This window comes from Stegostoma tigrinum, chromosome 6, assembly GCF_030684315.1.
Source record: "Stegostoma tigrinum isolate sSteTig4 chromosome 6, sSteTig4.hap1, whole genome shotgun sequence".
In the NCBI taxonomy this organism is placed as follows: Eukaryota; Metazoa; Chordata; class Chondrichthyes; order Orectolobiformes; family Stegostomatidae; genus Stegostoma; species Stegostoma tigrinum.
In genome coordinates, this window is record NC_081359.1 from 16,474,176 (window position 1) to 16,488,062 (window position 13,887).

At 43.6% G+C, this 13,887-nt stretch overlaps 1 protein-coding gene across 3 annotated transcripts in view; it reads left to right on the forward strand.

Annotated features, from left to right (window-relative positions):
- Positions 1–13,887, forward strand: part of nalcn (sodium leak channel, non-selective) — a 226,952-nt gene that overhangs the window by 193,471 nt on the left and 19,594 nt on the right. For 2 of the 3 annotated variants that reach the window (XM_059646460.1, XM_059646459.1), the window contains exons 34-39: positions 2,169–2,288; positions 4,503–4,571; positions 5,209–5,357; positions 9,061–9,154; positions 9,775–9,907; positions 10,732–10,847. In XM_059646460.1, the coding sequence (XP_059502443.1) occupies positions 2,169–2,288; positions 4,503–4,571; positions 5,209–5,357; positions 9,061–9,154; positions 9,775–9,907; positions 10,732–10,847 (681 nt within the window). The remainder of the gene's footprint in view (positions 1–2,168; positions 2,289–4,502; positions 4,572–5,208; positions 5,358–9,060; positions 9,155–9,774; positions 9,908–10,731; positions 10,848–13,887) is intronic. The other variant, XM_059646461.1, reaches the window with a different exon arrangement.

Here is a 13,887-nt window from a genome sequence, read left to right on the forward strand (position 1 = left end):
CACAATTTGAAAAGGCAAGCAATTGGGGATTTATTGCACTGACTGATATAAAGGAATAAAATAACGTGGTCCTGTATTCTATCAGGATTTATAAACAATCTCAATATTCAAGATAATAAAATGTGAGGCTGCATGAACACGGCAGGCCCAGCAGCATCTCAGGAGCATAAAAGCTGATGTTTTGGGCCTAGACCCTTCATCAGAGAGGGGGATGGAGTGAGGGTTCTGGAATAAATAGGGAGAGAGGGGGAGGCGGACCGAAGATGGAGAGAAAAGAAGATAGGTGGAGAGGAGAGTATAGGTGGGGAGGTAGGGAGGGGATAGGTCAGTCCAGGGAAGACGGACAGCTCAAGGAGGTGGGATGAGGTTGGTAGGTAGGAGATGGAGGTGCGGCTTGGGGTGGGAGGAAGGGATGGGTGAGAGGAAGAACAGGTTAGGGAGGCAGAGACAGGTTGGACTGGTTTTGGGATGCAGTGGGTGGAGGGGAACACTGTACCCGGTGTGGCTCCCTCTACATTGGGGAAACCAAGCGGAGGCTTGGGGACCGCTTTGCAGAACACCTCCGCTCGGTTCGCAATAAACAACTGCACCTCCCAGTCACAAACCATTTCCACTCCCCCTCCCATTCTTTAGATGACATGTCCATCATGGGCCTCCTGCAGTGCCACAATGATGCCACCCGAAGGCTGCAGGAACAGCAACTCATATTCTGCTTGGGTACCCTGCAGCCCAATGGTATCAATGTGGACTTCACCAGCTTCAAAATCTCCCCTTCCCCCACCGCATCCTAAAACCAGCCCAGTTCGTCCCCTCCCCCCACTGCACCACACAACCAGCCCAGCTCTTCCCCTCCACCCACTGCATCCCAAAACCAGTCCAACCTGTCTCTGCCTCCCTAACCTGTTCTTCCTCTCACCCATCCCTTCCTCCCACCCCAAGCCGCACCTCCATCTCCTACCTTCCAACCTCATCCCACCTCCTTGAGCTGTCCGTCTTCCCTGGACTGACCTATCCCCTCCCTACCTCCCCACCTATACTCTCCTCTCCACCTATCTTCTTTTCTCTCCATCTTCGGTCCGCCTCCCCCTCTCTCCCTATTTATTCCAGAACCCTCACCCCATCCCCCTCTCTGATGAAGGGCCTAGGCCCGAAACGTCAGGTTTTATGCTCCTGAGATGCTGCTGGGCCTGCTGTGTTCATCCAGCCTCACATTTTATTATCTTGGATTCTCCAGCATCTGCAGTTCCCATTATCATCAATATTCAAGACATGTCCTTCAATATTGATCTTGCTGAATTAAATTTAGTAAAAATCTGCAACCTGGTGAACTCACTTACTTTAGTTTCTTATCCCTTGCTAAACTCTTGCACTCCAGAGATAGGCTCAAATGTCCGAGGCATGACCTGAGTTCTCGCTAAAGTAATGGTTCAGATCTGCCTTTCAAATAAACGAATCAAGCCGAAATTAATAATCTGCATTAATGATTATTTCTATCATTTGCACAATGATGTCACATGCTTGTCAAGTGCAAAAGTCCAGTTAGATGCATCGGTACCATTTCTTCATGGGTTTGTTGGTGCCTTAAGTCCACTCGCTCGGAGAATCCGAAAGATCGTTGCTATTAAATCCAATAGGGAATTTGGGAAGACATTTCTTTTCCGTCCTAGAGAGCAAAGATCACACGAAATGGTTGAGGGGAATATATTTTAGAGAAGTTATGAGGAGAAAGTAATAGTTGAACAGCATAGGATAAGTTGAGAGTGAAATGAAGAGGGCCGGGCGTAGGCTTATATGGAGCATAAACAATCAATCAGCTGGGCTGAGTGAGAGAGACAATGGAAACTGCAGATGCTGGAGAATCCATGATAACAAAGTGTGTAGCTGGATGAACACAGCAGGCCAAGCAGCATCTCAGGAGCACAAAAGCTGACGTTTCGGGCCTAGACCCTTCTTCAGAGATTCTAGGCCCGAAACATCAGCTTTTGTGCTCCTGAGATGCTGCTTGGCCTGCTATGTTCATCCAGCTTCACACTTTGTTAGCCGGGCTGAGTGGTCTGTTTCTGAGCTGTGTATCTCAAAGTGTACTTTGTAAAGGGGTTTCTGAGCTGAACAATGGTCCGACAAAATGTGTGTTTGAACAGGATGATTTTTTTTTCTGTTTGTTTCAGGTAACGATGAAGATCACAGCCATGTCACCATCTGGTTTCTGGCAAAGTAGACGGAACCGTTATGACCTGTTAGTGACATCACTTGGTGTAATATGGGTTGTGTTACACTTTGCTTTACTTGTAAGTAATCCATCAATTCACTCATTCCCACAACATGCTGTCAATTTCAATGGACAGTGTTGCTTACTGATTGATATCACAGCTAGGTGGGTTCCTAAAATAAGCTCTTTTGCAGATTCTTATGTTGACATCCACCACTGAAAAAGTGACACAAATTTGTCCTGCCAATGTTCTTAAACATAACTACAATCTAAGCTGTAATTATACCACTGTGTCATCCAGCTACTTGCTGAACATAGAAAAACAGGCCATTTGGCCCAAAAGGTGCAGGCTGTTGTTCAGGATCCACATGATCTTCTTCCCAATCCATCAACATAACCTTCTGTTCCTTTTCCCCTCATCTGTTTATCTAGTTTCATTCTAAATGTTCCCTGTTTGATTCATCACACTTACTCCTTGTGATGATGAGTTCCACATTCTCACCACTGGAGAGGTGATAGCCTAGTGGTGTTATTGCTGGACTGTTTATCCAGAGACCCAGATAACGTTCTGGGGACACGGGTTCAAACCCTGCCATGAATTCAATAAACATCTGTAATTAAGAATCTAGTGATGACTGTGAATCCATTGTCGATTGTGGGGGGGTAGGTCCATCTGGTTCACTAATGTCCTTAAATAGAAACCAGCATCCTTACCTGGTCTGGCCTACATGTGACTCCAGACCCACAGCAATGTGGTTGACTCTGAACTGATGGACAATAAATACTGCCTGGCCAGTAACACCCTCATCCTGTGGATGAATAAAGGAAAATTCTCTGAGTAAAGATATTTCTCCTGAATTTCATATTGGATATATTAGGCACTGTCTCATGTTTATGACCCTCTAATTTTGATTTTCCCCCATCTAGCTTTTCTCTACCAAACCCCATTATAACCAGGTCATTTCTCAGAATTCTCCTTTCTAGAGGAAAGAGCCCTGCCAATTTAAACTTTCCTGATGGGAATTACCTCACAATTCTGATGTCACGCTTGCAAGTCTATTTTTTTGGCACCTTCTCCAGCACCTGTATGGAGACCAGAGCTGAGTGCACTATTCAACCTCTGGTCTAATCTTTATTCTGTGTAAAACATAGGTATTGTATTTAAGATGAGATGTAAAACCAAGGTCCGATCAGCCCCCTCAGCTCCCCATGATTTCCACATTAAGCAGAGGTTCACCTGCACATCTGCTAATGTGGTATATTGCATCCACTGTACCCGGTGTGGCTTCCTCTACATTGGGGAAACCAAGCGGAGGCTTGGGGACCGCTTTGCAAAACACCTCCGCTCGGTTCGCAACAAACTACTGCACCTCCCAGTCGCAAACCATTTCCACTCCCCCTCCCATTCTTTAGATGACATGTCCATCATGGGCCTCCTGCAGTGCCACAATGATGCCACCCGAAGGCTGCAGGAACAGCAACTCATATTCCGCTTGGGAACCCTGCAGCCCAATGGTATCAATGTGGACTTCACCAGCTTCAAAATCTCCCCTTCCCCCACCGCATCCCAAAACCAACCCAGTTTGTCCCCTCCACCCACTGCATCCCAAAACCAGTCCAACCTGTCTCTGCCTCCCTAACCTGTTCCTCTCACCCATCCCTTCCCCCCCACCACAAGCCGCACCTCCATCTCCTACCTACTAACCTCATCTCACCTCCTTGAGCTGTCCGTCTTCCCTGGACTGACCTATCCCCTCCCTACCTCTCCACCTATACTCTCCTCTCCACCTATCTTCTTTTCTCTCCATCTTCGGTCCGCCTCCCCCTCTCTCCCTATTTATTCCAGAACCCTCACCCCATTCCCCTCTCTGATGAAGGGTCTAGGCCCGAAACGTCAGCTTTTGTGCTCCTGAGATGCTGCTGGGCCTGCTGTGTTCATCCAGCCTCACATTTTATTAAGTTGTAAATATAAGATAGTTACCAATGAAGAGCAAGTGCAAAAGAATTCAAGAGATATTTCTCGCTTCAAAAGAGTGGTGAGAATGTGAAACTTGTGATAAGGAATAGCTTTGGTGAATAGCGCAGACACATTTAAGATGAAGGCAGAAAAATGTGAAGCAGAAAACCCGTCACCATGTCACCTGGTCCTGAGATGGAGTGGAGGAGGCTCATGGGGAATATAAACTCTGCAATAGACCAGTTAGGGTGAATGGGCCTGTTTCTGTGCTGCAGATCTGATATAACTCCATTAGTTTGGAAAAGTTTGCTTCAGCTATTTATTGTTAATTTACAGAATGAATATACATACGTGATGGGAGCCTGTGTAATTGTGTTCAGGTTCTTTTCCATTTGTGGAAAGCACGTGAGTAGTCAGGCGAAATTAGAAGCTGCACATCTTACAGTGTGTTTGGCGATTGTGACAAAGTAAATGTGCAAATGCATGCCTTCATTTATCTGTCGCTCTAATTCATGCTATGTATTGTCTTCCTGTTGTCATGTGCAGAGTGAATAACGGTGTAACATGCTTTCCATCCATTCATTGCATTCATTTGTGTTTTTATTTGCTTTGATGTGGTTCTCGTTTCCCTCGACCTCCTACAACGAGATGTCACAGTGCGACTTGATGTGTCCATCGTTCTCGATGACCAGATGGTGCAGAGATATGATCACTTCATGGAGTTGAGCCATTCCTATCTCAGGTCCATTTCTTAGCGAAGTTTAGGTCATTACAGATCAGTAAAAGTAATGAAGTAAAATGCTGGATTTAGCCATTCATTGAGGCCATTACCAAATAATAATTGAGTTGAATAATGAGATCATTACATGGCTAAGACTGTTGGTCATAGAACTACAAAAGGTGTGAAGATTTAAGTTCTGACTTTGTTTTAAACAATTAGAGACTTTCACAAAACTATTAGTTTGATTTCCCTGTAATTTATATTTAGTCAGTTTTTGAATGCACTCTAGTGAAGTGGAAACCCTTTGTTTTCTGGTTTCAGGTGACATTGAAGATGTTGTTACTGACAGTGGTTGTCAGTATGTACAAGAGCTTTTTTATTATAGTGGGAATGTTCCTGCTGCTTATCTGTTATGCATTTGCCGGAGTTGTTTTGTTTGGAACTGTCAAGTATGGAGAGAACATCAACAGGTTTGTAATTTTTTCCCAAATTGGGACCCTGAAAAGTTTGATGCATATCACTTCAGTGTATGAAATTGCTTATTGCTTGGGAGCAAGCATGCTACATATGGAGACTTTGAAGGAGGCAGGGGAGGTGATGGCCTAGAGGTATTATTGCTGGACTGTTAATCCAGAGACCCAGATAACATTCTGGGGACCCAGGTTTGAATCCCACCATGGCAGATGATAGAATTTGAATTCAACAAATATCTGGAATTAGGAAGCTGATGATGACTGTGAATCCATTGTTAATTGTCAGGAAAAACCAATCTGTTTTACAAATGTCTTTTAGAGAAGGAAACTGCTACCCTTACCTGGTCTGGCCTACATGTGACTCCAGACCCACAGTGAAGTGGTTGACTCTGAACTGCCCTCTGGACAATTAGGGATGGGCAATAAATGCTGCCTGGCCAGCGACACCCTCATCTCGTGAATGAATAAAGAAAAATAAATTGAAGATTGTGCACCGGGACAGAGGTAGTGTGGGGATTGCATCTTGGTCCATACAAACGGACAACAACCACATCAAGTGGGATGATGCCTTGGAAATTCCATGAGCCTTAACTCTCCAAAACACTACTGACTTTGTCCTAATGTGCATCACAACCTGATTGTTTACGTAGACAGTGGAGGAGGCCCAAATCTGGAAGCCCCATCCCTGAACCCAGTCTCTACCATTTTTGCAAGGGGAGCAATATGGGCGGGTCACACATTGCACTCCCATGGTTCACAGATTGCAACAACCTTAATCAGATCTGATTTGGTTTCCTTGCAGAACGTCTGAAACACAAATGTATGCCTGGTAGAAGTTATTTTGAGAGGTAGGGACCTCATTTAGAGGTGAGGACACCCTTTAGATATGGTCTTAGGAAGCCTTTGCGAAAAATCAAATGATCTTTGGGAGAGGTAGATTGCTATTTGGGATTGCTAAAAGTAGACATGAATGTGGACAAACTAATTGGAATCACCCGGTCTTTTGAGCTAGCAAGAGAGTGGTCAAGTCGTCGAGGTATTTGAAAAGAAAAGTGCCGCACAAAAATAAAAGCAGTGCTCACTATTCCACTCCCCTTATTGACATATGCCTGAAGCTACTAATTCATCAAAATGCTGCTTAACTGATTTCACAGCTTATCATTATCACAGACATACCTGTCAGTTCACCAGCGATTGATAGCTCCAAATGCTTACAAGCAAACATTTATTTTCATTTTCATTTGAAAACCCCTTTGAAATAAGACAATGAATACAGATATGTGTTTTTCTAAGCATTTAAAGGAAACTAATTGTAGTAAATATGTTTTAATCAATGAGAGCTATTTTAAACAGTCAGTTCATCAAAATAGACACTTAAGAACTTAATCTCAGGACAAGTCTAACTGGAGTGTACTTGGTGAGTTGAAACAAAGAGTTTCAGTATAATAGGCAGTAGGCAGGGAGGTATGAGTTGGTACTAAGTTAACATTTGACAATATGAAGAGCCATGAGGGTTTGTAGAGGAACCTGGATAGCATGAAGGGTATGAGAGGTCAAATGAGTGGTAGAGGAATGGATTGGCATGGAATGAACAGAGGAAGTGTGTAAGGCTGTGAAAGAATGCCTTCCCAAAACCTCTGCTCTCCCTCTCTCTTCCTTTAAGATACGCCTTAAGGCCTATTTTGTTAGCCGAACGTTTGCTCACTTCTCCTAATATTTGCTTACATGTGGCTGGGTGTTTGATAATACTACTATGAAGCATCTTGGTGTACCTTACCAATTTAAAGGTGCTATACAAATGCAGATTGTTGACAAACTGTCATGCTGCTTCAGGATAGAAAACGAAGATGACGTGTACCCCAGCTGTCCTGGAAAATCTGCTTCTTCTGCAGCTTGACCAGAATCTCAGAGCCTGACAGTGACTACCTAACTCAAGCCAGTGACATAAATACCTGCGCAATGATTTGCTCTGACTCACAGAAGAATGCTGTGTGAGCGGGTGACCCAGACTGCCTGCCCCCATGCAATAGAACGAATATTTGCATTTCTGAATTCATTTCCATGGCCTCAGAACATTCCCAAAACACTTTACAAGCAATAAATACTTTGTGTAGCCGCTGTCGTAATGAAGGGAACCCAATGGGCAACAGAGTCCCACAAACGGCGATTGTGTTCATGGCCAGATCATGTGTATTTCAGATAGACTCATAGAGATGCACAGCATGGAAACAGGCCCTTTGGTCCAACTCATCCATGCCAACCAGATATCCTACAAAAATTGAATCCGATTTGCCAGCATTTGGCCTACATCCATCTAAACCCTTCCTATTCATATATCTATCTATAGGCCTTTTACATGTTGTAATTGTACCCATCTCCACCACTTCCTCTCGCAGCTCATTCCATACACGCATCACGCGCTGTGTGAAAAAGTTGACGCCTAGGTCCCTTTTGTATCTTTCCCCTGTCACCCTCATCCAATGCCCTCTCGTTTTGGACACCCCCACCCCCACCTTGTATGTACACCCTATCCATGCCCCCTATGGTTTTATAAACCTCTATGAAGTCACCCCACAGCCTCCGCTCCAGGGAAAATAGCCCAGCCTATTCAGCCTCTCCCTATAGCTCAGACCCTCTAACCCTGGCAACATCCTTGTAAATCTTTTCTGAACCCTTTCTAGTTTCACAGCATCTTCCCTACAGGAGGGAGACCAGAATTGCGTGCAGTACTCCAAAAGTGGCCTAATAAACGTTCTGTACAACCACAATATGACCTTCCAACTCCTATACTCAATGAACTGACCAATAAAGGCAAACATACTAAATGTCGTCTTCATTATCCTTATCTACGTTTGACTCCAGTTACAAGGAACAATGAACCTGCACTCCAAGATCTCTTTGTTCAGCAACACTCCCCAGGATCCTATCATTAAGTATGAGCCCCGCCCTGATCTGCCTTTCCAAAATGCAGCACCTCACATTTATCTAAATTAAACTCTGTCTGCCCCTGCTTGGCCTATTGGCCCATCTGATCAACATCCCGTTGTACGCTGAGGTAACTTCTTCGCTGTCCACTAGACTTGCAATTTTAGTGTTGTCTGCAAACTCACTAACCATACCTGCTGTGTTCACATCCAAATGTTAATTGAGCAATAAACGTTGGCCAGGAGACTGAGCAGAATGTCCTACCCACCCACACAGGGAGAACTGACATTGACACGATTGGCTGAGTGGCCTCTTTCTGTACCTTAAATGAGTTTGTTATGTTTAAGAAACCAAAGCAAACATTGTTGGAAAAACCTCAGCTGGTCTGGCAGCATCTGTGGAGAGACGTTAGAGTTAACTCAAAATAAGGGACACGGGAATCTTGAGGAAGAGTCACTCGACCCGAAACCTTAACTCTGATTTCTCTCCTTAGATGTCGCCAGACTTGCTGAGTTTTACCAGCAATATTTGTTTTTGTTTCTGGTTTACAGCATCTGAAGTTTTTTTTGTCCTGTTTAAGGACTACCTTTCACGGAAAAGAAAGTCCTTGTTTTATGAGAGGAATGACAATTAAGAACTATTGGATAGATTGCTTACTGTGGTGACTGTTTTCACAGCTTTGCCAGTTTGATTTTGCTAAAGGTAGCCTGGCAGTTTATACATTTGATCGTTGTCTTGATTACCACAAGGATTCATCCTTTTGTTTCCCCTGCAGACATGCAAATTTCTCCTCTGCTGGTAAAGCCATCACAGTTTTATTCCGCATTGTTACTGGGGAAGACTGGAATAAGATTATGCATGACTGCATGGTAAGTACAGGCTCCACTCTGCCACTGGACCAACAGTATTATCATTATCCACAACCACTGACAAGGAACTTGTCCTGGTAGCTCTAGCGTCAGATGTTTAATATGGCAGAGCCACCAGCATAGTATTCTATTTGGTGCCCAACATGGATAAGTTATGAGGATAGTTGTATGGGTGACCCCTTGTACTCCAAAGTTAAGGGTTGACGTATTTAAGATGTTTAAGATGGCTCAAGGAGTTTATAGGGGAGCTAGAAAGAAACTATCAGAAATTTCTGAAGAAGGGTCAAGGCCCGAAACGTCAGCCTTCCTACTCCTCTGATGCTGCTTGGCCAGCTGTGTTCATCCAGCTCTACACCTTGTTATCACAGTTAAGAGTCAACCAGGTTACCGTGGGACTGGGATTACATAGAGGGCAGGCCAGACAAGGATGTCAGACTTTCTCTCCTAAAAGACATTGCAAAACAGATGAGTTTTTAAGATAATTATGGTCACCATTTGTGCTTGCTTTATTTTCTGGATTGTTTCAGCTAATTAACTGAAGGCATGCATGCTTTCAATTGCTGCATTGGGATTTGAACTCGTGTTTTTATATCATTAGTATCTCTATATCTGTTTTGCAGGTTCAGCCACCTTTCTGTACTCCTGATGATGAGAATTACTGGGAGACAGATTGTGGAAACTATGCAGGAGCTCTGATGTATTTCTGTTCCTTTTATGTCATCATTGCCTATATCATGTTAAATCTACTTGTTGGTAAGTAGACCTACTTTCATCTTTCAAACCAGGATGAAAACGTTTGGTGAAAAACTAGTATCCAGAATGTTGCAAGAGAGGGACAAACCACAGTGACTTGCACTTGTCAGAAATTTCTCTCCCTCAAGTCTCCTGTGAGATTTTTTTGTATCATTATTTTGCTGGAAATAGCAGTCAATGACAATTTAGACCAAGACCTGGGACCTCAGCAAATATTGGGACTGCCATTTCTTTTTCTGTGATACCACGATGCCATGAAATATTCTTGGCACTGAAGAGTTAAAAATTCTGGACGTACTGTTACTGTTAAAGATGATTAAATTTTTCCCGTGTTATCCCTTTGTTAAATTAGGAAAATGGGAATTTAACATGCATCATAATGGGATCATTACTTCTTATTTCAATATTTATTAATCCATGGGATGTGCGCACCCTTGCCAAGGCCGAGGCTGTGCCCATCCCAGATTGCCCTTGAGAAAATAATGGTGAACCACCTTGAATTCCTATGATCTATGTGGTACAGGACTACACAGCAGTTAGGGAAATAGTTACGGGAATTTGACCCAACAATAGTGGAGGAATGATAATATAATTCTGAGTTAGGGTGGTGCCTGGCTTGGAAGTTTGCTGCCTGAGCCACCAGGTGATAGAGGGCACAAGTTCGGAAGGTGCTGTCAAAGGAGCCTTGGTGGGTTGTAGCAGTGCGTCTTGGTAAGTCTGTTCCTTTGTGGGATACGCTTCTTATCTTTCAGGACTATCCCTGACAGTAGATCCTTTCCTGAAATCCATCAGACAATGAACCTCTTTATCATTTCTTTCCACAGCTATCATTGTAGAAAATTTCTCATTGTTTTATTCAACTGAAGAGGATCAACTGCTGAGCTACAATGATCTTCGACATTTCCAAATAATTTGGAACATGGTGGATGACAAAAGAGAGGTAGGTAACCACTAATGAAATTTATTTACGACTTGTGAAGCTACCCTGGGCTTTTTCTAGTTTTGAATGTGAAAATTATTTGATTTTCTCCTCTTGCTCCTTAACCAACTCAAGAGGTTTTTATCTGATTCAAACTTCAGACAGGCATTAGGAATGATTGGTAATGGCCTTGCCAGCATGTATTTCTGATGTTTTTTCCATGTTATTGCAGAGTTATAGACAGAGCAGCTAACATTGATGATCAAGTGTTTAGGGACCATTCACTAGAACACATTTTCAAAAGGTGGATCGTAACGTTGGTGTCGAACATTGGCATGTGGGTGCAGTGCCCAGCACATTTCCCTGCAAAAGTCCCAAGGCATTACGTCCCACTGCGTTCACTTCCCACCATGGCCCGTCAAACCCACCCTCCTCACTGACATTGCCTCTGCCTAACTATCAAACCCTTCAGAGTTCCTGAATGCCTCATCATGCCCCATCATTCAATCCAGAATTGAAACAAAACCATCTGTTTACAGAAGACAGCTCCAAACTTCCACCACTCTTTGTGTGCTGTGATGTTTCCTAAATTCACTACCAAAACATCTGACTCAGTAGACTATACCTCCTAGTCTAACCAGCAGAAATAGTTTCTCTGTGTCTAACTTATCCAATAATATCTTGAAAATGTCGATGCAATTACCCTTTGAACTTGTAAATGTCAGTGCATACCACCCTACCTTGTAATCTCTTGTCATAATTTAAGCTAAAGAGGAAATGTCTGTATTTCTGCTGTAGTTAGAGCCTGATCAAAGTTCACAGAATTTAGTAACTGAATTCTGTTGAAGCAGACTTTATGTTTCCTTGGATTTCCAATTTTGCTTCAATTCGAAACGCAGATTAAGTCTCATGGAAAGTTATTTAACAGCCACTTTGCACCTACCTGCCCCAAACCACAAGCACGAGCCAAGGAGGGGGAAGATCAATCACAAGGCAAATTAATTGAGTGGTGATGATATAAACTACGATGATTGAAGTTTGGAAGCTTGTTCATACTGGAACATTCATATTAAGTCATGCCACTGATTCTCGTGCCAACGAGCACTGGTTTCAACAAAAAAGGATTAGAATCTCTGCTAGTACTGCTTCTTTATATTTTAATCTTGTTAACATACGTCAGCCATCAAGTGTATTTGGTAAACTATTTGGGCTGATACAGATGAAGGTATTGGAGGCTCCGGAGCCACTTATAATGACACAACTAATTTTAATTGATCAACTCATTCATTTACACAGTAATAAAGTGCTCCCCAGTCAGGTAGGCTCAGTCAGTAGATTGGAGATAATGGAGACTGCAGATGCTGGAGAATCCAAGATAACAAAGGGTGGGGCTGGATGAACACAGCAGGTCAAGCAGCTTCTCAGGAGCACAAAAACTGATGTTTCAGGCCTAGAATCTCTGATGAAGGGTCTAGGCCTGAGACGTCAGCTTTTGTGCTCCTGAGATGCTGCTTGACCTGCTGTGTTCATCCAGCTTCACACTTTGTTATCTCAGTCAGTAGATTGTTCTGTCAGCAATGAATCCGGGTTCAACTATTGAGCATTTACAGTTTTGTGTTCAGTTCTGGTCGTCACATTACACGAATGATTTGGAGGCTTTGGAGAGGGTGCAGAAGCAGTTTGCCAGGATGTTACCTGGATTAGAAGGTATGAGCGATTGGGAGAGGTTAGAAAAACTACAGTTTTCTCTGCAGCACCGGAGGCTGAGGGGAGATTTGACAGAGTATATAAAATTATGCGATGCACAGATAGGGTTGACAGTCAGAATCTTTTTCCCAGAGTTGAAATGTCTAATACTAGGGACTTGCATTTAAGTTGAGAGGGGGAATGGTCACAGGAGATTTGAGGGCCAGATACAATAGGGGCATTCATGAGGCTTTTAGGTAAGTACATGATATGCAGGCAGTAAGGGGATACAGATCAAGGGCAGGCAGTTGAGATTAATTTAATTTGGCATCATGTTTAGCACAACATCATGGGCTGAACTGTTCTGTGTTCTATGTTCTAAGCCTTGGTCCAGAAACATGAGCCCAGCATCAAGGCTGCCAGTCTTAGTGAGCACCAAGAGAGTGTTGCACTCTCAGAGGTGCCATCTGTTAGGTGATTTGGCCTCACCTGTACTCTCAGGTAGATGGAGCAGATTCCACGACAGCAGTTCAAAGAAGAGCAGAGGAGTGCTCACTGGTATCCTGCCTAATATTTATCCCTTGATCAACAGTGGTACAGAAACTGATCATCTGGTTCTTTTCACATTGCTGCTTGTGGGATCTTGCTGTGCACACATTGGTTGCTGTGTTTCCTACCCTATAACTTCAAAAATATAGGATTCAGGAAAACTTGGCTGTCTGGATACAAAACTGGCTGTCCAATAGAAGACAGAGGGTGGAAGTAGCTGGAAAGTATTCATCCTGGAGCTTGGAGACCAGTGGTGTTCCACAGGGATCTGTTCTGGAACCTCTGCTCTTTGTGATCTTTATAAATGATCTGGATGAGGAAGTGGAGGAGTGGGTTAGTAAGTTTGCCAATGACATGAAGGTTGGTGGATTTGAGGACAGTGTGGAAGGCTGTTGGAGTTTTCAAGGGGACGTTGACAGGATGCAGAGCTGGTCAAAGAAGTGGCAGATGGAATTCAACTCAGAAAAATGTGAAGTGATTCATTTTGGAAGGTCAAATTTTGAATGCAGAATACAGGGTTAATGGCAGGATTCTTGGCAGTGTGGAGGAACAGAGGGATTTTGGGGTCCACGTCCGTTGATCCCTAAAAGTTGTGACCCAAGTTGATAGGGTTGTAAAGAAGGCCTATGGTGTGTTGGCTTTCATTGGCAGGGGAATTGAGTTTAAGAGCCACGAGGTTATCCTGCAGCTCTATATAACCCTGGTTAGACCACACCCGGAATATTATGTTCAGTTCTGCTCGCCTCATTATAGAAAGGATGTGGAAGCTTTAGAGAGGGCGCAGAGGAGATTTACCAGGATGCTGCCTGGACTGGAGGGCAGGTCT